Here is a 26,144-nt window from a genome sequence, read left to right on the forward strand (position 1 = left end):
AATATGTTGAAAAAAAGAATCTAAATCATGTTGTAGAAAGAGAGGCCCCAACCGAAGAGTGATATTTTAACTACCACAGAAATGAGGCTCCAAGAGGTTGGGGAGCTTTTGGACAAGAGATAAACCTGAGAAAGACATAATACCTTAAAGTAATTACACAAACAAACCTACATGTTGGGTCAGCAGGTTGATGTGGCTGGAGCTGGCGTAGTGGCGAGCAACCTGCTTGTCCGCCAGTTTCTGCAGGGCTGAAATTAATGCTTGCTGGTTCGACTGGGCCTGGGAGGACAAAGATTGTAACTCCCTAATGGTCCCCGGTGAGTTAGACTTGAGCTTACTGGAGCCGCTTTTCTGGATTTCTAAAAGAAACAGGAGTAAAAAAAAGGGTGAAGACATCACATTCATTTCAATGTGAAAACCACATTTACAACAGTTAGATTACCTTGGCCTGCTGAGGTAGGTCTAGAAAGCTTCTGGCTATAGATATGTGTCAAACTTGGTATTCCAAAGGTAGCTCTGGAGTCGGATGTGGAAGTAGTAAAAGACTGAATCCTTCTGAGAGCCTGGCTTGGTGGCCCAGCAGAAGCTGTGCTGGAAATCGTGGATGTGGCCGTCCAAAACCCTTGTGGAGGCTGCGTGATGACGGGGGCAGAGGTGTATGCAGGAGGGTCGGAAAGAGTTTCCAAATGGCAAAAGTGAGACTTTGCCAAGGACTGTGCGTAAGACGGAGGCTGGGGAGGTGGCGGCGGTGGAGGGCAGTGGAGAGGAATGGATGTTGGAGCAGAAGGGCAATGCTGCAGATGAATGTATGAGCAGTCTAAAGTTAGAGGAAAACTGGAGCAGTGCTGAGACGACTGGACATCTGGTTGAGATTTACTGGCTGTAACCTCTGACTGTTGGTCTGAGAGCAGCGCAGACAACCCAGTCTCAGTGGGCTTGATGTCTGGGTCACTGCAGACTTTTCCTGCAGAGAGCGAAGACTCTGAAGGCCTGGAGTCCTCCTTGGTCAAAGGCAAAGCTGTTCAAAGAGGAAAAGAAGCCCACGCTCTGTTATCATTACTTATTCATTCCTCTATTCTTTTGCTCCAAGGAGTCATAATCATTTGAAGGCTGACCTGTTCCTCAACTCACACACTTTTTCTTTTTTTTTTGTTTAAGTGGTTTTGAAATACAAACAGTTCTTTTTAATGTTCAAGGATAGTATGAAAAAAATACTGCAAACCAGAAAGATGGAGCTTACGTTTGGTTTTTGCCTTGCTAGCTTGATCCTGAACATCCGTCTTGACATTTCTGACTTTCGTTCCTAAGAAGACGTTGGCCGATTTATTTTTCTGCGTATAAAATGTCAGCACTTCCTCAAGATTGGTTTCACTGTGAACAAAAAAAGACATTAAAATATATATAAAAGTTTGCGGTCACCTAAGTTACAATAGCAAACATGGGGCTTTGCATAGTATTCATATACCTTAAAATATTTTCATGTTTTAAGCACATATGGACCATAGTTGGAGTTTATAACTATAAATATACAGATGTGTAGAAATTTTAAGAAGGATTGTTTCATCATATGCATAAAAAATGATTTGATTAAAGGATTTCAGAGCAGCTCTAAGGCAGAGTCAATGGAAAAATCATTATTTTTCCATTTGTTTTCATTGTTTTTGTGTACTTTCATTAATATAAATATAGGACAACAAGTATAAAAATAAACACATATCGAATAATGATAATTTGAGAGATGTTTTATTTGAATGATTCCCTGCATCTATCTTCCTATCAACTCTTACCAGCTTTGTTGCTGCAATGTTTTTTTTTTTAGCAGAATCCTTACATAGCTTGTGAAGCACGTTTGAAGCACATGTCCTAATACTTTCGTGTCAACAAATTCTTCTGCTTGAGCTGTGGATAGAGTCCCTACAAAGTTATCAAAGGTATCTTTTTTGCTCTACAAACAAATCTTGGCAAAATCCAGACTCATTGGGAATGGGCCAAATTCAAGATTTTTAGATCACTAAATGAGCAAAACTCCTTCAGATGCTTAAAGCCTGAGAAACGGTTGTCAAGCCCCATCCCTGCTTGAAACTCTTTTAAAACCTCCCTATTGTTTTGCTTGGATTGTCTCTGTCATGTCTTGAGATGACATGGTTGTGAATTGGCGCTATAATAATAAACTGAATTTAATTGAACTGAATCTATTCATTTGTAACTTCTTCCATCAAGCAGTTGCTCAGAATTTCCATATGAGGCATCAGAATATGGGTCAGAATAGGAAAGAAAACATTATTCAAACTATAAAAACATGCTGAATACTAACTTCACAATCATTCAGTATGCTGAACTGCTTTATTAACAAAATCATTATTGGCTACATTAAATATTGTCCTTGTAAAGCTAGAAACAGTTCAAAGAGTATGAGTACTTTTACTAAATAGTGTATAGGTACAATGGTTTAAAGCCAAGCAATGAATGCAGGAGGCTTTTAGTGGCTTTTTGAAATCCACAAACCTTGCTGCTGTAATGTACTCTTGAAAAACACTCTGGTTAACACAATGCTCCTGTTCGCCATTTTCCTGCTTTGTCATCATAAACTCAGTTTCCTGGAAAAAAGAAAAGAAAGCAAAAAGCAGCTGGACTCCATTATTTGTGTATGAATCTCTCAAGTTTCAGTCTCTCGTCAGGAAAAGACCCTATGATCAAAGTGAGTTATTGAAGAGAGTACCTTATTGTAACAGTGGATAAACTCTCCTAACTGGTGGGACAGGATGCGTCTGCGATCTCGGAGGGGTAACTGGTGATTAGGCAACACGACCTTCATTTGTTGTGGAAGGTTACTGGCTGCTCTTCTCAGGAATCGTATCACAAGCTCCTGTGCAGCCAAACAGAATACATGTCAATTATCTTAGCTATGCTATCTGGAAACATTGATTTTTCATGGTTCTTCTTTTCAAATACCCTTTTTACTTTAATTCTTCAAAAAAATAAAAAAAATTTAACCCTAATTAAACTGAATTGGTTTGAGGTCACTGATGATGGCACATACTGAAGACTTTCCAGTCAGACTGCCTCTTGCAGTCCACGTTTTCCTTCACTCTGGCCACAAATGTCTAATACACATTTCAGCTACGTTACACAAATGGCTAAATAATTACAATGGAAATTCATAGTTAGGAAACAATGCTTTGGGATCTTCCACCAACCCTTTTTGTGAAATAGATCTGATGTACTTAAAAGATTTTTTTTTTTACAAGTAAAGCATTGCTGCAAATGTACAAGTGAGCCATGACACAGATTTTTATATGCTTGGGCTGGACAAAAAGAACAGCAAGACACAATATGTAAGAAAATGTATTAAGTATAAATGTATCCAATTAAATAGCGACAGACATGGTTGAATAACCCATAGCTAAAAGGGAATAAATAAAAATAATACATTAGCAGCAAATACTCATGCTAGGGGTACTAACTACTAGTTAATATATTCAAATCTCTATCATTATTGGATGAAACAATTGAGATAAACGCAGCAGGACAACATAAAAAAGTCGGGACAAAGCCCAAAAAATGTAATGCTAACTCGTATGTCGTAGTATCGATAAAATTTTACCATTTGATCATTGTCATTGTCTTGCCAGGCGGAGACAGTGCTGGCTCTGCTCTCAGCTAAAAGCCTTTGCTGAACCCGCTGAAGGTAAGATGAAAAAGCAATCCGAGCCTGAACTTTACTGAAGACAGAAAACACAGATAAAGAATAAAGGAAATCATTAGAATTATAACGTTTATGCAAAGTCTTCTCTTTTGTTGCTTCCCTTTGACACAATTCTGATTTTTTTTTTCAACAAAACCACATCAAATTGCTTTTTTAACTGGTTGAGCTGATGATCACAGCTTTCAGGACAGCAGGGGAGTGGTGCATGGGAACTCTGGAGGAGTAACCTAGATCCACGGCTTAGGTGGGAAAATATCTCAATAGGACAACTAATTAACTCTGTAAAACCTGCCCCCATGAAACAGCTGCAAAAACAACACGACTAAGGAAAGGAATTAAGTAGAAGGAAAATTTAAACTTTGAACAGGACAATTTAGGGGCACATAAAGCTTTTGGATGGAGGTGCTCTGGTCAGACAACACCATTTATTCTTTGACCCATATACAAAACACTATCTGCAGCAAGATTTGATTTGGGGGACTACTTTTACTGGAGGGTAACTGAGCTAACAACTGAGGCACCATGCAATTAGGGCCAACAATTTCAGGTCTTAGATGCATAGAGATGGCAGAGATAAATTCTAAAGAAGAGTTGCACAAATGACAATGATTAATGAATAAAAATGTGCTTTGTGTTGGTCAGCCATAGGAATGCTTGCAATTGGCTGTGAGGATCAACTTAATATTTTGACATCCTCTCTAGTCGGAGGGAGTTATATAAATTCTTTTTAAGGTTAAAATAATTAAAACAGGAGAATGACATGAGAGCAGCATCACATAGTAACATCACCACAGAATACAGACTGACCTGAGTTCCCATCCCTGCTGAAGGATGTGGAGCAGGTTTACGGTAGGCCTGGCAGTGTGCCCGGACTCGGTGTGGTTGTGGTAGCGATCCACCACGGCCGCTTGTTTTCTTTTCTCCATTACCAAATCCTTTTGCAAGACTGGCTCAAGGGGTTGTTTGATCTCCACACTTTCCTCCTGAGCATGCTCCTCTGCCTCCTGACTTCTGTTTTCAGTCAGGAAAGCCTTTGGTTCCTTCCCTGAGGTGTGCGTTAGTGCAAGAAGAGACAAATGTGAGTTACATCACAGGGAATGGGATCAACATGCATATGCTCAGAAAAAGGCTTTTTATTGTTGCCACAAAGAAATTAACTCATTGAGAGTCATTTTTTGGCCAACCTTCCCCTGACACAGGGGAGTTATTTATTGGAACCAAAAGTGTTCTAGCATGTTATGTTGTTCTACTTAACTAAACACAAAGCAACATGCAAAACACATCAGATCTACCAAGTTTTTTCTTCCTTGCAGCAGAGTGATGATTCAGGTGGCGCCTTGAGCTTTTTTGTGCTTCCAGGGACAGCAGCTTCCTCTCATACTGAACAACGTGGAGGCCATTGACTTCATCCACCAGCAGCTGCTTGTTCCTATTCACACTTCTGACAACACAGCTGCATGGGCAAAATGAGGCAGATGTTATTTAGAGGCATATCATCAAATCATTACAAGTGGAGAGATATATTAAATTGGAGGAAAGTTGATAAGAAAGTAAAGTTGAAAGGGGGTCTAAACTAAATAGAGTCTGCTTTACTGAATGAAAAAAAGTTTTCTACAGCTCATTTTAAATTGTATTCCCCTCCCCCTGTTTCCAAATCAACAGCACAACACTTAGCATACACCAGGAACGTGCTGGAAAAGCTGCATCATCTCTTGAACAATTCCTCAAACCTGTGCAATTGAAGAATTAGACGTAAACAGTAGAGAATCCGAGCATTTCCATAAACTGATGGAAAGATGTATTCCTCACTTCCAACCACAATGGAAATGCTTACCTTCCATGGAAAAGCCTGTTTGCCAACATGGAGTTCAGAGATGTCTTGGACTCCAAATATCCACTGAAATAGAAGACAATAAAAGAAAAGGTATAAAAACCATTAAAACTTTGGCTCTTAATCCACCTAAAGCCGCTCAAGTTCAAGTTGTCTTTTTAGAAATGTCCATGGTTAAAATCTATATTTTAGCCAAATTCTGAACTTTTCCAGTCTGCGCAGGATTGCTGCAGGGTTTGTCCTAAATGTGCCAATCCATTAAATCACTTTTAATATTATCAGAGGATATTAACAAAAAGCTTGAGGCCTTTTAAGGTATCAGCCTGTTCCTTCTTAGCTCTGATTACCCATAAAGCTCCCATGTGTCCTGGGTGGGGAAGATCCTTATGAAACCCCCTCTTCTGTCATACTCCTCCTTAATCTTTCTCAGCACTTTGATCTACATTCAAAGAAACAAAACAAAACATGGTGTATTAAAAAGGATACCGTATTTTATTAAGGCAACACACCAAGTCAGTGTGGCCTCCTGTCTTTTTCCTTCACTAACACCATGTTACACCCTGCCTTACCTCCTCAGCAGTCAGGTTCAGAGTGCTCTCTTCTTGGATACTTTTAGTTCCTTGCTTGTCATTAAATCCATTTGTTTCTGAACAAGCAGTTGTTATGGGCTTCTGCTGCAAAGGGATACGAACAGGAACATTGTTAATGTTCTTTATTAAAACTGACCGAGGTTTGGTACTAATGGATGTAAACGTTAAATCTTGTAGAAGACAGTTTTAGTTAATAATTATGAATAAAGAATAATGTATTTATATTTGCATTTCATTTCCATTTATGAATGAAAAATGTGCAAACTTGCCACCAGCAACTAGAGACTCTTTTTTTCTTTTCTCCCTGTTACAGAAATAGCACATTTTTGCAATGCATTGGCATTCCAGTAGGCCTCTCTGACTGACAACTTTGGCACGCAGTTTGGGACAGGGGCCAGTTCGCTGGGCACAACCCCACAGGATGACATACGAAATTTGTCATCTAAATAGCAGAGGGATTAAGTTTAATTTGCCTGATGCGGCTGGAGGGTTATAAAGGGAGCCAAAGAGTGACAAGCCCTAATCCCACTGCAAAAGTTACAACTTTTAAAGAGTGAAATGTAAGAACAGGTTCCCCTTAGGCCCAATGTTCTAATAGTGACGAGGCTTGTATCCAGTGACTGCCTTGCTTACATATTAACTCATCTAAAGCATTTTTAGATTTTGTCGCAAGACTATCATCTTTTTAATTGGGGTTGTATGCGATAGAAGTTGTGCATATTGGTAAAAAAATTGTTAAAGTGAAATAAAAAAAAAAACGTTTTTAAATATTTTCTATGTACATGGAAAAAACCTGAAAGGTTTGGTTTGAGCTTGTATCAAATTAGCAGGAAGTGCTATTTAATCTGCATGTGTGCTGTGGTGTGTTGCTACCAGATTATCTGAGCTACAGAGGGGTTTTTACCAATTCTTTGCAAAATAATGTAAATCTGATTGGATGTAGTGCATCTGTGAACAACAATTTCTAAATCATGCCACTTATTTTGAATTAAATTTTCAAGCCTCAACTTTGACTGGGCTTTTGTCCCACATGAGAAAACTTTGATCTTGAGGGTTGCTGTCCTGGAGGTTTTAGATGTTTCCCTGCTTCAGCAATGCTGATTTCAGTTAAAAGCTGACAAACAGGCTCTTGTTGAACTGCAATCATAGGAATCAGCTGTACTGAAGCAGGGAAACCTCTAAAATCTGTGGGACAGCAGCCATCGAGGGCCAACTTTAGCCAGACCTCAGTTGTATCTCTTGTTGAATGTTTAGTTGTTTGCAGCTTCTAATATCCAGAACTACAATTTTTAGATGTATTCTTTCAACAGCACACCTGAATCAAATGGAAGGCTTATTACCAGACCTCTGAAGAGTTCAGTGTTTTGCTAAAGAGAGAATTCAGCTGTTTGATTTAATGGTGCATTTATTTTACCTTGAAACTCATGACAAGTCCATGAAGTCCTAGTGTTCCATTTTACAGCATGTGCAATGCTCATTTTCTCCACTGTTCACATATGACCACTACAACCATTGGTACAATCATAAAAATAGCAAAAATACTGTTTTATGCAGAATTTTGTGTTTTGAAACAGCATGAAATATGTTACAGACACTAAAAGGTATAGGAGCAACTGACCTATTGTTACATAATAAAGGATTGCTTCAAACAGTCAAAGTAAGAAAGTTTAACTAATGTTGATGTGAGTAGGATCCATTTTAAATGTGGAAGTCGAGTATGGTCGTTTTGCCCAGATTTTCCGACTCTGAATTCTAGCTTTTGGGGGAGGTAAGAAATTCCAAATGGTGAGTATGAATGAAACGTGGTATAAGTGTGCACCAGTAATGTCTCTATAACCTGAGGAATAGTGGGTCTCAAGGACTGAAGTTAAGTTACTTTTTTCTAATATGTTGGCATTCAGAGCTGCTCTCCACAAAACGATGCTGCCACCAACTTCAAGAATCTTCCAAATCCAGAATGCACAACTAAGAGTCCCCAGTCAACAACCCCCAGGTTCCAGAGCTGCAAATGTATGTATGTACTCTTATTGCCTGGCCAGTCATGCGTTGTATATACTAGGTTTGTGCCATACTCTTTTGAATTTACCAAGATGGGTTCAACAGTGCTTCATTAAATGGTCAAATCTAGGATAATTGTTCTATAATCTAACTCCGCATTTAAACTGTCTAAAGGTTTATGCCTGACCTGGTTGGTATATCCCTAGATCTGAACTCTGTATTCGATTACTTTTCCTGTAGATCATTACAGAGTAGCTGTATTTGCATTGACATTAAACGACACACCACGTAGTCCACAATTATGTGCAGCACCGTGTTGGTCTATCCCATTAAACCCCAATAAATTACATTGAAGTTGAAGTTACAGCCTGATAAAATGTGGAAAGTTTAAAGCATCAGATAAATTTGCAAGGCACTGTACATCTGAGGTTCTGCACAGTTGAGACTTTTTGTGGCCAGTGGTGCATTGCAGCATATCAGCTTCTTAATTTATAAAGACCACTTTGCTAATGGATTGAAATTTACAATGGAAATGCAGCATTAGTAATCGATGGAAGTGATGTGTCTGCCACAGTGAAAAATTGTAAAGTCACATAATTAAATCAAGGCAAAGCAGCAAGTAGGCTTTTACCAGTAAAGTAACAAGCATCAGGGAGTTACAAGAAGCAAAAACCTAGACAAAATAAGATTAATATGTCTGATTTAGGAGAAAATTAAAAAGCTCTGCAAAGTTGCAGATGCAGATAAGCAATTTTGCATAAGAACATTTGTATTACCCATTGTCGTTACAGAAGGCACATACAGACAATGAGCAAGCAAGCCTCAAAAAAAAAAAGCACTGTGTTTCTAAACAAGCTTCTTAACAGGTGGTACAGAAAGCCTTTTGCTTTGGCAGTCTTTCTCCAACGGTACTGCACCACAGCTTGATGCAGTGGTCAAGCAGAGGAGCCAAGTAAAAATAGCTTTCGTTGCACGTTTCGGCAACGCGACTGTTCATTTGATTAGAAATTATAAAACAATAAGGTGTAAAGTTCTGAGCTCTTTCAAACACATTTAACTCGAACACTTTAATTACATTACCAGTTGTTTTGCATTATAGTACATTTTCTGTGAGGGTGAGGGAGAGGAACTCATTGGCAGCTGGAGGAATAAACAGTTTGATCCCTCTGTTCCTCCATGGGGATAAAAAAAAACAGTGTTTCTAAGGGAAAAGTGAATGAAGGCAAAGCTCTGTTATCCTCTACCTGTGCTCTTTGGGCTGCTGTCTGCTTGTCCACTGTGAATCGATCTGGACGCGATTGCCGTAACAGGGGGTCTTGACCCACGATGCCTGTAAAGAGGAAGAATCCGATTCATACATTAAAATCAGTCCCAAACACTTTAAAAAAATAAATAAATTCACCAAGTCAAAAATATGTTTACAAAAAAAAAAAAAAAAAAATAGGGTGTAGATAATTAGAGAATGGAATTCAGATATACATTAGTAAGTGTGGCTTACAACAGTAAAGCCAACTGCAAATGAGTAACAACTTTATTTTTTAGAGACATAAATATCACACCTTCAATAATGAAAATAGTTTTACTCTAATAAATTATTCTCACTGATACACTGAAGCCCTTCATCTTAATATGAAGATATAGACAAGAGTTTTGAAGCCAACAGGAAATTGAAAATACAATGGCTCAAGAGAGTGTGGCAGTCACTTCTTGTTTAGTATTTGCAAGAACAAACCTAACCGTATCGGCAGCATTTTATATTTGGGCAGACATTTACTAAATTTTTCATACAAAGGGTGAATAGAATTGGTCCTAGTATTGAGCCTTGTGGGACTTCAGCAGCACATGTGTGATAGGTTGACTGTGCACTTCCTATTTATACAGCATCCTTTCTTTCTGTGAAACAAATTTAATCCATTTCAAACTGAATTAGAACTAAAACAGATTTTTTACTTTAAGTCATCATTTTGTCAGATTTGCTATTCATCCCACAGATGGAGATGGTTTAAAGCGGATCAACTACAGATGTATATGTAAAGACTTCAGGAAACCTTTTTGGGTTTTGATAAACACAATGAAAATAGAGAAACAAGGAAAAATCTTTAAGATATATAGATATATTTTGTATTCATTGAAGTTCAGCTATGTAAAACCTTGAGTATAAAATCTGGACCACTTACTATCTACCACTCTCACTCAGTGTATAAATATAGAGTGGGAATTGTTTAAATTGTCAGGCCTTGTGTGTAAAAATTAGCTATAAGTTCCAAGCTTCAATCTAATATGTTGAAACAGCGACCATCATATTCAGTGTAGTAAGAACTTCCACTTTACAACCAACATAAAGGTGGCATACAGCATATTTACCTGCAGCATCTAAAAGTGTTTTGTGTTACTAGAAACTAATTACTTCTTACTTCTAATTTAATGCACTGAGAGGAAAAGCAATTAGTCCACTTTAACAGTCAGTGATCTTTAATTTGGTCACTTCAGTGTATTGTATCTGGATTGTATTTGATAGATCAACATGAATAAGTGTAACAGAATTAAGTTAAAGAAAAAGCAAAGACCTCTTAAAAATAATCTACTGACATTTTTAACTAACGACTAATAGTTCCCTAGTCCACATATGTTTCCAATCTCTAAAATGCCACTTTGTGTTAAGCTATGTTAGTGGAAAAATAAATCAATAAGCTATCTATGTATATCAAATGTGAGATTAAGAGTTAGGTCAGCAAAAACTGGGTCTCCTCTGGCTATCATTGGGATATATCCTGTTTTTACCCTGTGTGTCAATGTCCATGAAAATGCCCAACATAAAACAGATCTTGCCAGTTCAGACTGCAGGCATATTTTACCTGTTTCTACTGTAAGCTGTTTTGTTTTTTACTTGGCGAAGCACTCCAACTAAAGATTGGTCAGTCTGGTGCACATTTAATTACTCAAGGACTGTTTTAATCTCTTTGTTATTCAAGCTGTGTGTGTGTGTGTGTTTCCAGGGACACCTTTAGCTGTAAAAGTGGTAAACAAAGGGATATTTGTTGCAAGAATAAATAATCAAGGTGCCACTACGATTATCTTCACTTATATCCTTTGCTAAGTTAATTTATTCAGGTGCATTTTTTTTATTTTTCATTTACCAAATAATCTTCCAATTAATCACAAGCTGTGTAAAGCTGAAAAAGTGATATTACTTTTGCAAAGCCCTGTATTAAAACAAACACCCTTATGAGAGTCAAATAAGACCAAAAAAAAAAAACGCGCCAAAGCTTTCTAATAGAGGGCATGAAGTTATTTTATTTACAGAAAACACTGCTAATAATTTATAGTGTTGTATTTGTTATATTGCAGTGCATCACATTGATCTCGTCTCTGTAAGTGTTCCCATCATGTCAAAAATATTTATGAGTATAATCTTATTGTTTACTGCTTTCCACACCCTTGCAAAGCTAAGTAGCTTCCCAGTGAACAGCTGAATAAATTTGTTTGTCATGTCTTGCACCCTCATATGAACCGAATAAAGCCTATTGACATCTTTGAGCTTCAGGCTGTTTGTTCTGCCCCTTTCAAGCCGTCAGGCATCAGGCCTCTGTCATGCTCTCGCCTAAACACAGCAATTATTCCAAACACTGGTGACATGGAGTTGACAGCTACACACAGGCATAGAAGGAATCCTAATGGAATGCTATTATTATTTACAGGACTGGGATGCAACCCAAGCGTTATCAGCCAACAGCGACTTAGTTTGTTTGGTACATAATAGATGTGCTATGTTTTACATGCCACTGCTTATTTTCCCCAGATCTGTGAGGAACGTCTCAGTCCAAAGATAACTGGTAATTTATGATTCTTCTCTTTCATTTAATGACCCAGAGGGGAAAGTTTCAAGCCACAGCATGGCCCAACATAACACCCTCAAGCACACGAATTTGGGCATGCACAAGTGTGCACATACACATACAAGCAATTCATCTAATATCATTAGCCTGGGTCAAAAGATAAACATAAGAGCTAATAATATTTACAAACTCACAAGTGTACACAGAGGATAATACAAACAATAAGCTAGAATTTATTGAAAAATATACAATTTCTGCCTTCAAATTATAAGTATTTACATGTTTGAGGTTCTATGCAGAAATTTCATTCTTTTTTTAATGATAATATAAAAGCAATAAGAGAGGAAGCCCATGACTCTAAATGGGACAAAAAAGTATGGATAATAACTAAATGAAGAAAGAATGTGTTACAGATACTCTGTGCCTTAGGCCCAGGCTTAATGACTATAAAAGATACTCAGGCATGTGTTGACAATGTAATCTGAGTGTAATTTAATGTTAATTAATAAACATTGTGGTTTAATCTTTCAACACAGGAACGCCTACTTTAAAGCTGTTGAGCTTATTTTTTCTTTTCTTTTTCTTTCCCAGCGTTTTGCGCAAACTCTAACTTGTGGAATGCTGGAAAACATTAAACAATAGGCGACTGTCTCGAACAGCTTGAAACCTGCATGCCACAAGAATGGCCAACCAACAGCTATGTCAATAGGGTGATGGAAAAAAAACAAAAACACCAAAGAATATTAATTACAACATTTTGATTAAGTGTTAAGGGAGGAAGTCTAAACTGTTCATTAAGCGACAGAGCCTTTCATGTTTTTGAACTTTTTAACATTTTGTAACATAATAACAAACCACTTAAAAGTACTTCACTGGAACTAAGTGGCAATGCAGTGCATAAATATAGAGTGGAATAAAAGGGATTTGCAAATAGTACATTGTTTTTAACATTCTTACTCTGTGCAAACAACAAGAAAATTAAGGATAAGAAGCTAAGAGCCACCAGGCCAACATACATATTACAACATTAAATACTTCATATCTCTAATGAGCCAATGTCCTCTTTGCCAGGGGACAGCATAGGGTGCCTATGGCAAGCCTACACCATCACACCACATTTACAAATAGAAAACATGGTTGATTCCAAGATTTTAAATGCCTCCTCAAATCTTCCAAGAGTGACAGTAATTTTTTGAATTGTTCAAAATCTGTTGATCACAGGGATCTTTATGGACCAAATCTTGACCTCTGTAAATGTATTTGTGCACTAATTGCTAAGATGTGCGGTATAGAAAATTTAGGCCCAACTTGAGAAATTTCTTATTAAAAAAAAAAAACAGAAAATGTTGTGCTTTTCAAACTTTCTTACAAACCATGTAAGAGACAAACCTACAGAGCAAGGAACAAAATTATATATTTTGTTCTACATGCAAATATTGCGTGTCCCCCTAAGAACACCACACCAGCTGTCAAATGCAGCAGCAGGTTTAGATCAAAGCATAATTATGAGATAGAACGGTCCAATTAAAGTTTAGACTTAAATCCTGTAACCTTTGCCTAAAGAATAGAGAGAATTACCAGTTCACATTAGCTCTTTAACCAATCTAACTGATCTGATGCATTTTTGCAAAGAATGTGCAATAATTTGAGGGCGGCAATGTCTTGATCAACGTTTAGCCATGTTTGACCTTTTACGTGAACAGATGACAGATTGCTCAGAGTTCAATAAGATCTTTAAAGGCTGAGATATTATTTAACAACCTTACTCTCTTTAAACTCCTCCTACAGCATCTTGCTCTTATTCTATTGTTCTTATATTCAAGCAAATACTATTGTAAGATATACATGCGTGACACATTGAATTACCATCAAGATTTTTGTTTAATTAATTATTGCATTAATTTCTCATGGAAAAAAACATAAAACAAAACAGAGGATGTTTTCATTAGTTGCTTTCTTGTCCACTCACCCACTAGTGAAAACATGTCTGCAATCATGCTAGCCTTAATCTTCAGGTCCAAGGGTGCATCACTGTAAAAAGCCAGAGTGGTTAAATTTATTACAGACTTATAAAACATCGCCTTCTTTAAAGGTAATTAAAAATTCTTAATTGTGAGATTCTCCTCAAGTACAAAGTAAAAACAACAAAGGAAGTGATTCACGTACCAGGACAAAGAGGGAGAAAGATTGACCTCCAACAACCAGGGTTTGAGGTTGGAGTCAATGAGGACATCAAAGCCATACAATTCTGCAGGAAGAACAATTATCAGCAAAAAAATAATCAAAAAATTTTTTTATGCTGATGAATGAGAATTGCTGAAAATCCATGAAATAACATATTTAACAACAGAAGAACAATAAAAGATTCATTGTAATGCAGCTAGTCAACATTCTTTTGAGTTTTAAAGTTTGAATACTGCCTGTACTCTGTAATAATAAGTGAATGGTCCTAATGACGTAGAAAAGGGTTTCTGGAACCACTTCCTGAGGTCAAATCACGTCCATCCTGATAAATAATCCAAACACACAGCTTGAAATGTGAGGGTGTATCCCAAGTGCCAAAAGCTAGGGAATTATAAAGCCTTAGGCAGCATATTGTATATAGAGTATTTCACTCCAGTAACAGCTAAGCACTGAGTGACACAATAAAAGCCTTTCACAAAGTGGTCAGGAACTTCCAAGAGTAAAAGAAAAAAAAAAATCATCCATTTCATCCTGTTTTTTTCTAATTTCACTGGTTGATATATGGCTCACTGGAGCAGCCGGAGTATATGCACCATATGAAAGGCCTCACACTGCTCTGGGGAGTGTCACCCAATAAGCCACCAGCCTCAGCAGCAGCGTGCAGGGAAACCACAGTCTTTTACAGGGTTAGGGTAGCGCCCAGCCAAAAAGCCAAGGGAAAAATCCTTCTAATGACACTTCAAAAGATCAGACTGTGTTGAGAGTAGGCTAGGGGGGTTGGCGGTTTCAAAGCTGCAATAACCAGCACTGTTTGTTCTAGCATCTCAGGTCAATGCCAGTGTTAAGTACACAAAACACAGCAGTAAAGCTGGCAATGGCATAATATTGTAGCTAAAGTGACACTAATCAAGTTTAGCAGTTTTACTTTAGCCGAATAATAAAACATTGGAAGATTAAATGAAAAAAATAAAAGTCACAAATCAGATATCTAGTTATGCAATTTGTCTTTATCATGCTTTGTTGGAGATTTAAAACTGTTTTTGGATCATTTAATTTGGTTTCTATTACTTTTAAATAATTTAAGGACAGATGTGTTTCCTTGTAGCTTGTCCTTTTGAACTTTTAGAATAGAAAAAAACCTGACATGATTTTGTTAGTATATATGTAAGCAGAGAATCCCCACCAGCTTTACCACACTTGAAACTGCTTATATTTTCCAGCATCTTGACATCTTGATCCTAGACATTAAAGCTCATAAGTGGAGGTAAAGCTTACACACTTCAGCTTTTAAGTTGTGTAGCAACAAAACAGACAGTAAAATTACCCTTATTTCATTTTGAATGGATACTTTCAGACAGCTAAACAAGAACCAAATATTATTGGGAGTTAAAGGCAATAGGTAAATACTGTGATCCATACATCTCTAACGATCTAGAATATTAGTATGAAACTTTGTTATTTTTATCAAATGCAGTGCAATTTCAAATATTTATTGGATTTTAAATTCTGTTTCTCAAAGTAAAAATGGTGTTCTTTATTTTGCTATAAAAACAAAGATTGGGATCTTCACAGGCCTAATTTTTGTGTCAATCACATTACCATATTTGAAATGCATTCTGTTTTTTATTTTAGCACAGCAGGGGTACGGAGCTGCTGAGGACATTGTGCCCAAAGTGATGAAATACTTTAAGAAACTCATAATTTTATCACACCTTCCCTGGTGAAAGAAGAGACTGGAGACAAGGTGTTGGACTCATTAATCACCCGGGCCTAAATCTTTAACATTGCGTAGCTTTTGGGGACAGTGCCCCTGGTAGATGTCCCAAATGTGTTGTTGCAACTCTAGAGGATCACACTCCTAAAGGGCTGGTTATACTCCCAAAGCAGTGTGTCAAAGTGAGCTTGCCGCAGATATTTTTGATTTATGTCCAATTTTGAAGCATGGCTTGCGCTATGCTATTCCACAACGCAAGAGGGACAATCACAAACTAGTTGTAAGTCTAGATACGGCAGAGTTAGTGAGGAAGTGGGGGCAAGTTTGTGCAACAAGGGAGGGACATGAGGGCAAAAAAGAGCAAAGATCCAGGTGGAAAAAGGATCCCAGTGTTCTCACGCACCACGCTCTTCTAGCTGGTCCAACTTTAAAAGTCGTTTTCCACAATGACGGTCATACAAACAAAACAAGCAGGTAAGGTACCAAACAGGAAAAACGCATATTGTAGAGCGGATGTAGAATTGACCAATCAGAGGCCTCCTGTCTGCGGCACTGTCTGTGGTCACCTACAGATTTGGAGAGGTGCACCAGAGTGTCTGTGGAAGGGGCTGGGGCATATTTGCATTCACTGCGACACACACATTTTTGAACTTGAATGAATTGAGCAGAAACAGCTAAAAGGTGCAAGACACCGGTCCTTGAAGGCCTGAACTGAAGGGCCCCAGGCCTACAGCATGGACTATGGAGGTCTGTAGCCGAATGGGAAATAGCTGGGATAAGACCAGCTACTACATACTGTACCTCGACCGGAAAGTGCGGCTTGCAAGCCACAGGTTGGAGTTCCTGCCTTGCAGTCTTGTACAAATGTGAGGGGAACAAGGTAACGTGAGGTCAACTAACCAATTGGTGCAGCTTCCCTAGTAATGCAGATGCTGCAGGGGTCTGTTGTAAATAAGAAAGAGCTGAACTATGAGGCAACGTTTTCAGTTTACTGGTCTGTCTATGCTCCTACTCTCAAGTAATACGGTAAAATGTGGGTCATGACCGAGATTCCCTGATATGAGCAGCTATAATATGTAAACGTAAATCCCTTTAATTCACTCTGTGCATTTGACCAATCCCCTTGGGGAGCAGTGGGCTGTCATTGTGTGGCGCAAAGGGAGCAGTGTGGGGTTAAGGGTTTTGCTCAGAAACACAGATTGGAGGCTGTTGGGAATGAACCGGGTACTTGGAACCTTCTCAGAGCACAAGCGCACTGCTCTCACCAGCACTCCCAACACTCCCAACCTCTGTTAGAAAAAAGGTGAGGAGATCAGCCATTCAGTTTGGGGCTCAGACTGAAGCCATTAACCCTCCACATAATAAGGGTATCAGGACATCTAAGGTAGCCCAGGCATTTAGGCACCAAATGCATCCTGGACAGCTCCTTCAGGAAGTCTCCCAAGTACATTCCACTAGAGGGAGGACCGGAGAATGGCCAAGGACGCACTGGAAGAATATTGGCTCAATTGAAATCTATCTAATTTTGCAAGCGTAACCACCTTCATATTTTTTGGTTGCTATTATGGTTGCTATAAAGCCATTCTGTATATTGGTATGTCTTGCCTTTCTTTTAGTTCTTTTTTCACAATGCTTTTGACTAAATTTAACCATCACCCATTTGTCTTCAGTCTTGTAACGACATCCTGAAGATTAAAGGCTATTCAGATTTGGCAGAGCAGTCCGCAGTTCTTTTTCTACCCATGATAGTTCCCTTACTGTTAACCCCACAAAAGGGGAAAGAACAGAAACTAAGGGCAACAATTTGATTTTTTCAGAAATTGCCTATGTCTTATCGAGCTTTGGAACACCTCAGGCTTCTCCCAAAGGAGTTGGAGTAGGTTTCTGCGGACAGGAAAGCCTGCTTGTCTCTTATAAGCCTGCTGCCCCAAACCTGGTTGCATAAAAGTGGAGGATAAAAAGTACAAGCATGGAAGAGTGTCTTGCATTCTTACTAATGTAAATAAAGGGATTTGGCCACATATAAGCCAAGGACTATACAGAAGATGGACAGGACCTCCTAATATTCAACAGTGCAAAGCTTTGAAGGATTTTATTTACCACGTGTCAGGTAATATTATTCTATCCAATTCCTTAAAGAAAAACACATACAGATTTAGATACCCTAAAACAGGGAGACAAAGCGCATATCATAAAACATTATCCAATAGCGTTGGAGAAGAGAGTGTTGAAATAACTGAGGTTTTGAGCCTGCTTTGTCTCATCAGTGGCACAACAACAGCAGGGGGAAAATGGGGAGGTGTTGCAACCAATTCACCAGCCTCCGACAAGCAGACTCCATGTGCCACAAATTTTCCCCCAATTAGAAGCAGACGGCGCTGATGCCCCGCGAGCCTGCCGAGAAGCTTAATGTCAGACACGTTTGTTCTGTGGCTCAACCGCTGCCGGGGGAGCGCTTCTAAATGTACCCACAGACAACCCACAACAAGCATCATAGGCAAGCAGACGTGAGGCGCTCAACATCTACATCACACGCCTCAGGGAGGGTGGGGAGGGGAGAGAACAACTATGACAGAAAAAAGGGATGATGAAGATCTTTTTCTTTCTTTATTACAGGAGGGGCACCGCTGGAAAAGTTCACCACATGAGAAAGACGCCCAAAAACAATGATCATCCCACCCTAGCCACTGAGCCTGGTTACCCACAATAACAGGGGGCATCTTTTAAGTGGGCTTTTTTTCATGAAATGGGACAATTGAATTACTTTAACGTCATTTTCAGGACAAATCATCACTGGTAAAATGCTTCACTGTTCCTGCAAGAAACAGCGAAGTGGAAAAAAGCTCTAAGGACAACAAATCAGGTTTCTAGTTAACAGTTAATAGTCTTATTGTTATATCAGGCACTAAGCCATCAATCATCAAGTCATTAAGTCACTGCAAGTGTAACAAACTCTGGACAACTGAGAAAAGTAGGTGTGTTGCCTTTAAGGCATTTTGTTAAATAGATAAGTTCATGGGTTAAAGAAATAATATTAAAAAATGTTTTAATGCTGCTAAAAGTGATTAGAAGTTGAATAGATGTATAATTCATAGTTTATTTACGTTTTTATAGAAAAATATTATCGGTAAAATCTACTTCCGGTTTGTGGTGACGCACTTCCGGTTCCGGGTTTCGCTAGGAAACAGAGAGGTCCATGTGCTGCAAACGGTATGGAAATGTGAAATCTGATGCCATCCACGCTGAATTATCAGACAGGAATGCCGTAAGTTGCATTATGTTGTTGTTTATGCTGAAATGTCACTTTATTCAGTTTGATGGACTTTTAATTTGTATGCAACGACTCTATGTATAGAGATTGAGTTTATTTTCTGTTATTACAGTTTTCACCGCATTTCGATGAAGGCAATAAACACGCTTGAATCGCACCTGGGTCTTCATTAGCGGTTTAACTCGGTGTCACCAACATCTTCGAGGTTGAAAACACTACAGTGAAAAGGCACCATTCGATTATTCATCGCGGTCAAAATGGCTACCAGCAACAAGTCTGCACGCAGCTTCAGGACCGGCCACTCGTCTGGATCAGCAGCAAGCGCTGCCCACGCTCGAGCTAAAGCAGAAGCTGCTAAGGTTAGAGCTCTCTATGCAAGTAAAGAAGCACAATTGAAAGTGGAAAAAGCACGAAGTGATCTGGAAAAGGCTAAAATAGATGCAGAATTGGAAATGTTAACGTTGCAAAGAGAAGCCGATGCTGCAGTAGCTGAGGCACAAGTGCTAGAAGAAGCTGAGGCAATACAAGAGGAGCCAGAGAGCAGGAAATCATCTGAAAAAGTCAAATTAGAACGTACAAGCGAATATGTGCGATCTCAAAGGGACATTGAACAATCACAGTCTGCTCCAGAAATACCGACCACCTCGCGCCCACAAGTAAGCTCACCCAACACCTTTGTAACATGGCATCCCCCAGAAGAAGGCAATTTAGAGCCGCCACCCATTAGTTCTGAACCCAAGCTTACTAAGGACAATGTTGCTGCCTTGACTAATCACAGCATGCCCAGCCAGTTTAGAAGTGAAACCAAATTCAAATTAGAGAAACCAAATACCTCTCTCAACCCATTCAGCTCCCCATTCACGCCTCACTATAACGCACCGGCCAGTATCTCACATCCAGCTGAGCCATTTGCCCAGTATATGGCACGCCGAGATCTCATCACTTCAGGCCTTTACCAATTTGACGATAGGCCAGAGAATTTCAGAGCATGGTGCTCTTCATTTACTAGTGCCACAGCTGAGGTTCAAATCAGTCCCATTCAAGAGCTGGATCTCATGACAAAATGGTTGGGAAAGGAGTCAAGTGACCAGGTAAAACGCATACGCTCAGTATACGTCAACAACCCCACATTAGCCTTGAGCAAAGCATGGGAGAGACTAAACGAATGTTATGCAGCACCCGGAATAATCGAAAAGTCACTTTTCCAGCGATTGGACAGTTTTCCCAAAATTACAGTCAAAGATCATGTCAAACTCCGTGAGCTAGGGGATCTCTTGCAAGAGATTCAAGGCGCCAAGGAAGACGGATATCTCCCTGGCCTACTGTATCTGGACACTTCTCGCGGAATCGGACCAGTCGTAGACAAACTTCCATTCGGACTTCAGGAGAAGTGGATGTCACACGGCTCTCAGTACAAGGAGGAAAATAATGGCTGTTTCCCACCTTTTGACTATTTCTGTAAATTCATAAGCAAAGAGGCAAAGAAACGCAACGATCCTAGTTTCAACCAACAAAACAGCCAAACACATTATAAACCAGAAAAACCTTACTTAAAGAACTTTAATACAAGTAACACAAGTAGACCAATAACTGTGCACAAAACCGATGTTTCACCCCCCAACAAGGACATCAACAGGAACTGCCCGCTGCATAACAAGCCACATCCGCTCAAAAAATGCAGAACGTTTAGGAACAAACTGCTGGACGAGAGAAAGGCCTTCCTCAAAGAGAAAGGAATATGCTTCAAATGCTGCTCTTCAGACACTCATCTTGCTAAGGACTGTAAGGCTACAGTAAAGTGCTCTGAATGTGATAGTACAAGACACGACACAGTCATGCATCCTGGTCCTCCACCACAGGCTAACGAGGCTCCTCCACCTGCACAAGAGAATGGCGGGGAGGGAGAAAACAGTCCCGACACAGTCAACGTCACAACAAGCTGCACAGACGTGTGTGGTCCAGGTCAGTGGGGTCGTTCATGTTCTAAGATATGTCTCACATGGGTGTACCCTAAAGGTTACAAGGACAGAGCTATGAAAGCTTATGTAATATTAGACGATCAGAGTAATCGTTCCTTGGCCAGGCCAGAGTTCTTTGAACTTTTTGACATCAAAACCGAACCCTTCTCCTACCATCTTAGGACATGCTCTGGTATTGCAGAAACATGGGGTAAAATGGCTGAAGGCTTTCAGGTTGAGTCACTAGATGGATCAGTGGTTATCCCTCTACCTCCGCTTATTGAGTGTCAGGACATTCCCAACAATAGGAGTGAAATCCCAACCCCTAGTGCAGTGCTATGCCAGCCACACCTTCAGCATATAGCCGAGTACATCCCAGAGCTAGACCCAAATGCTGAAATACTCCTGCTGCTAGGGCGAGATGTTTTACGTGCTCACAAGGTCAGGCAGAGAGTCAATGGCCCCCATAACGCACCCTTCGCCCAACGCTTAGATCTAGGGTGGGTTGTAGTTGGGGAGGTATGTCTGGGTAAAGTTCATAGGCCCACAGTTAGCACTCTAAAAACTGTCGTTCTGGAAAATGGCCGTCCTACAGTTTTCGGTCCATGTGACAGCCTTCTGCAACTCAAAGAAATGTCACACACAAATAGGCCAGGTAAAGCATCTGAACAAACCCTGGGACAAACAGTGTTCAGTCGGACAGAAAATGATAATAAACCAGCTCTCTCAATACAAGACACTCTGTTTCTAGAAATAATGGAAAATGCTATGTACAGAGACGAGGACAACAGTTGGGTCGCCCCGCTTCCTTTCAAAGAACCGCGCCAGCGATTGCCAAACAATAGAGAGCAGGCAGTCAGTAGGTTCTCATCCCTAAAACGCAACCTAAATAGGAAACCTGATATGCAGGGACAATATTTGGCATTTATGGAAAAGATCTTATCCAATGGTCACGCAGAAGTGGCTCCTCCACTAACACAGGGAGAGGAGTGTTGGTATCTCCCAACATTCGGAGTTTACCACCCAAAAAAGCCAAATCAGATCAGGATTGTTTTTGATTCTAGTGCCCAGTACACCGGAGTCTCACTCAACAGTGTTCTCCTCACTGGTCCCGATCTAAACAACACGCTCATTGGAGTCCTTCTCCGCTTCAGAACAGAGAGCATTGCTGTCATGGCGGATATACAGCAAATGTTCCACTGCTTTATGGTGCGTGAGGACCACCGTAACTTCCTCCGTTTTCTGTGGCATAAGGACAATGATGTAAACAAGGAAGTTATTGACTATCGCATGAAAGTTCATGTATTTGGAAACTCACCATCTCCCGCAGTTGCCGTTTACGGACTACGCAAAGCCATTAAAGCAGGTGCAAAGGAATATGGTGCTGACACAGTCAACTTTGTGGAGAGGCACTTTTATGTAGATGATGGCTTGATCTCTTTGCCCTCTCCTGATGAGGCTATAGACTTGTTGCAAAGAACACAAGCCTCACTCGCAGAATCCAACCTGCGCCTGCATAAGTTTGCGTCTAACTCACAGGCAGTCATGCAGGCCTTTTGCCCTGAAGATTGTGCACCAGTCATTAAGGATCTAGATTTAGGTGGTGAAGAAACACAATCTCAGCGAAGCCTTGGCCTCGTCTGGGAAATAACAACGGACACGTTCACTTACTCAGTGGCCACCACAAACAAACCATTCACTCGGCGTGGCGTTCTGTCGGCTGTTAATAGTGTCTTTGATCCTCTGGGCCTATTAGCACCTATCACAATCCAAGGAAGAACTCTACTCAGAGAACTCACTTCAGAAAACTCGGATTGGGACACACCCCTTCCAGTGGACAAACAAGGTAAATGGGAAACATGGAGAAATTCCCTTCAGGACCTAAAGGATCTACATGTTCCTAGGACCTACACTTCTACCTCACTCAGTAAAACAACGCACAAAGAACTATGCCTATTCTCAGACGCATCAACTAAGGCGATAGGAGCCGTAGCCTACTTGAAAGCAGTTCAAACAGACGGCAAAGTTGAGGTCGGATTCATAATGGGCAAAGCAAAGCTAGCTCCCTTGTCAGAACCTACTATTCCGAGACTAGAACTGTGCGCAGCCGTCTTGGCAGTAGAAATGGCTGATCTCATTCAAGATGAGTTAGATCTACAGTTCGACGCAGTGCGCTTCTATTCGGACAGTAAGGTAGTACTAGGCTACATCTGTAACGAGTCAAAAAGATTCTACACATATGTCCACAACAGAGTACAGCGCATTCGCCAGTCTTCAAAGCCGGAGCAATGGTATTATGTGCGCACAGAGGAAAACCCGGCAGACCATGCGTCAAGGTCCTTGCCAGCCGCTCAACTCACAAAGTCCACATGGTTCACTGGACCATCCTTCATACACCATTCTCCTGTGGAAACAACATATGTCAGTGAAACATTTGAGCTGATCAAACCAGACAAAGACTCTGAAATTAGGCCACAAGTCAAAACTTACGCCACTCATCTCCAAGTACTAAGCAGTAAACGCTTCGAGATGTTTTCAACATTCAAGTCGTTGGTCAGAGCAATAGCAAATCTTGTCCACATTGCAAAATCCTTCAATGGGACTAACCCAAACAGTGTATGCAAAGGCTGGCACAGATGCCACCTCCCACGTACTGCAGAGGAAATAGCTCAAGCAAAGAACGTTATTCTCAAAGAGACACAAAAGGCTCACTTTCAAAAGGAGCTTTCTGCTCTTAACACTGGAAAGCCAGTCTCAAAACAGAGCCCCCTACAAAAGCTCAGCCCAGTCTTACAGAACGGTCTCATTACCGTGGGAGGCAGACTCAAACACTCCGAAATTGAGAACTTTGAGAAAAGCCCAGTTATTCTCCCCAAAGACAGTCACATCTCCCTTCTGCTCACTCGTCACCACCACGAGTTGGTGAAACACCAAGGCCGTCATCTGACGGAAGGAGCAATCAGGGCTGCAGGTTTGTGGCTCATTGGCGGCAAAAGACTAGTAAACTCAGTAATCCACAAATGCATAATCTGCCGCAAGCTGCGCGGAAAACAGGAACAACAACGCATGGCAGACCTACCACCCGAACGCCTCAAAACATGTCCTCCTTTCACCTACGTCGGCCTTGATGTTTTTGGGCCTTGGACTATAACAACAAGGCGTACCAGGGGCGGACAAGCCGAGAGCAAGCGTTGGGCTATCATGTTCACCTGCATGAGTTCGAGAGCTGTGCATATAGAGGTGATCGAATCTCTAGACACATCCAGCTGCATTAACGCCCTACGTCGTTTTTTTGCACTAAGAGGCCCCGCCAAACAGCTGCTATCCGATCGTGGCACCAATTTCATTGGAGCTTCGAAAGAACTAGGAATGGACAAATCAATGCAACAATATCTATCAGATCAAGGTTGTACCTGGGAATTCAATCCGCCACATGCCTCACACATGGGAGGCTCTTGGGAGCGCATGATCGGCGTCGCCCGCAGAATCCTGGACTCCATGCTACTTCAAAATAAGTCGCAACTGACTCACGAAGTGTTGTCCACACTCATGGCCGAAATCACAGCCATCATAAATGCAAGACCACTTCTCCCAGTTTCCTCTGATCCAGAGAACCCCTTTATCCTATCTCCCTCAACACTCCTTACACAGAAATCTTGCCTTTTACCACCCCCTGGAGACTTCCTGGACAAAGACCTCTACACCAAGCAATGGAGGCAGGTCCAAGCTCTTTCAAATCAGTTTTGGACCCGCTGGAGGCGAGAGTATTTGCCCACACTGCAACAAAGGCAGAAATGGACCGTATCCCGCAGAAACCTCCAAGTCGGTGATCTGGTTCTGCTTAAGGACAAGCAGGTCACACGGAACAGCTGGCCCATGGCAAGAGTCACTGCCACTTTCCCAGGCAAGGACGACCGAGTAAGGAAGATCGAGGTGAAGGCATGGGACTAAGGCTGTGTAAAGACTTTTATGCGACCGGTTACCGAGGTTATTCTTCTCATGCCAAAGGACTGAATGTATAATGTTTGTTTAGTACAGTGGCCTCAGGAGGCCAGACGGGGAGTGTGTTGCCTTTAAGGCATTTTGTTAAATAGATAAGTTCATGGGTTAAAGAAATAATATTAAAAAATGTTTTAATGCTGCTAAAAGTGATTAGAAGTTGAATAGATGTATAATTCATAGTTTATTTACGTTTTTATAGAAAAATATTATCGGTAAAATCTACTTCCGGTTTGTGGTGACGCACTTCCGGTTCCGGGTTTCGCTAGGAAACAGAGAGGTCCATGTGCTGCAAACGGTATGGAAATGTGAAATCTGATGCCATCCACGCTGAATTATCAGACAGGAATGCCGTAAGTTGCATTATGTTGTTGTTTATGCTGAAATGTCACTTTATTCAGTTTGATGGACTTTTAATTTGTATGCAACGACTCTGTATAGAGATTGAGTTTATTTTCTGTTATTACAGTTTTCACCGCATTTCGATGAAGGCAATAAACACGCTTGAATCGCACCTGGGTCTTCATTAGCGGTTTAACTCGGTGTCACCAACATCTTCGAGGTTGAAAACACTACAGTAGGAGTTATTTAAATGGAGAATGGGATATCCAACCAATACTCAACACTTAATGAGGTATGTTCAGTGGAACACAGTACCAGTAAGTGGAATGTTTGGTGTGTAATAAAATATGGCTTTGGCTTGGCTAATCAGATCTTAGTCAAAACATCTTGTAATCAGCATCTCTCAGCAAAAAAAAAGCCAGTCCATTAATCACATAGCGGTGGTGAGGAGCAGCATGGGTGGCATTTTCTCCCAGCTAAAAGACTCATACACCCATATACACTTCTAATAGTGAAAAAAAATGTTTTTGTTTCATCCCACATGAGACATTACTGAGCTATAAAAAGATATTTTTTTATCCTATGCACACGTGGATGCACTGTGCAATTTGAGGAAGAAATCCCATTGTTTTAAAACACATAAAAAGACTTTAAAAATCACAGGGAATATTTCAAAGCAAATTAGGCTTAATGATTTAAAACTCATTTCCAGACA

The 26,144-nt window shown here is 40.3% G+C and overlaps 2 protein-coding genes across 4 annotated transcripts in view; one reads left to right on the forward strand and one right to left on the reverse strand.

The window, feature by feature from the left end:
• The window catches only part of ttll5 (tubulin tyrosine ligase-like family, member 5), an 85,153-nt gene that overhangs the window by 36,707 nt on the left and 22,302 nt on the right, over positions 1 to 26,144 (reverse strand). For 2 of the 3 annotated variants that reach the window (XM_038291539.1, XM_038291540.1), the window contains 14 exons: positions 14,128 to 14,209; positions 13,931 to 13,992; positions 9,370 to 9,455; positions 6,107 to 6,211; positions 5,885 to 5,976; positions 5,541 to 5,603; positions 4,999 to 5,159; positions 4,514 to 4,751; positions 3,605 to 3,722; positions 2,720 to 2,866; positions 2,506 to 2,597; positions 1,241 to 1,371; positions 443 to 1,018; positions 172 to 359 (listed from right to left, as the gene is read on the reverse strand). In XM_038291539.1, the coding sequence (XP_038147467.1) occupies positions 172 to 359; positions 443 to 1,018; positions 1,241 to 1,371; positions 2,506 to 2,597; positions 2,720 to 2,866; positions 3,605 to 3,722; positions 4,514 to 4,751; positions 4,999 to 5,159; positions 5,541 to 5,603; positions 5,885 to 5,976; positions 6,107 to 6,211; positions 9,370 to 9,455; positions 13,931 to 13,992; positions 14,128 to 14,209 (2,141 nt within the window). The remainder of the gene's footprint in view (positions 1 to 171; positions 360 to 442; positions 1,019 to 1,240; positions 1,372 to 2,505; positions 2,598 to 2,719; positions 2,867 to 3,604; positions 3,723 to 4,513; positions 4,752 to 4,998; positions 5,160 to 5,540; positions 5,604 to 5,884; positions 5,977 to 6,106; positions 6,212 to 9,369; positions 9,456 to 13,930; positions 13,993 to 14,127; positions 14,210 to 26,144) is intronic. The other variant, XM_038291541.1, reaches the window with a different exon arrangement.
• On the forward strand, positions 18,845 to 21,102 carry LOC119787581. Its single transcript, XM_038291542.1, has 2 exons — positions 18,845 to 20,912; positions 20,990 to 21,102. Exons 1-2 carry the CDS (start codon positions 19,388 to 19,390, stop codon positions 20,992 to 20,994), a joined length of 1,530 nt encoding a protein of 509 aa, XP_038147470.1. The 5' UTR covers positions 18,845 to 19,387; the 3' UTR covers positions 20,995 to 21,102.

Source organism: Cyprinodon tularosa, unplaced genomic scaffold (assembly GCF_016077235.1).
Source record: "Cyprinodon tularosa strain WSP-4 unplaced genomic scaffold, ASM1607723v1 ctg3, whole genome shotgun sequence".
NCBI lineage: Eukaryota > Metazoa > Chordata > Actinopteri > Cyprinodontiformes > Cyprinodontidae > Cyprinodon > Cyprinodon tularosa.

Excerpts from the sequence above, each read along its gene's own strand:
- LOC119787581 (XM_038291542.1), top strand. The coding sequence starts at position 19,388 with ATGGCTACCAGCAACAAGTCTGCACGCAGCTTCAGGACCGGCCACTCG.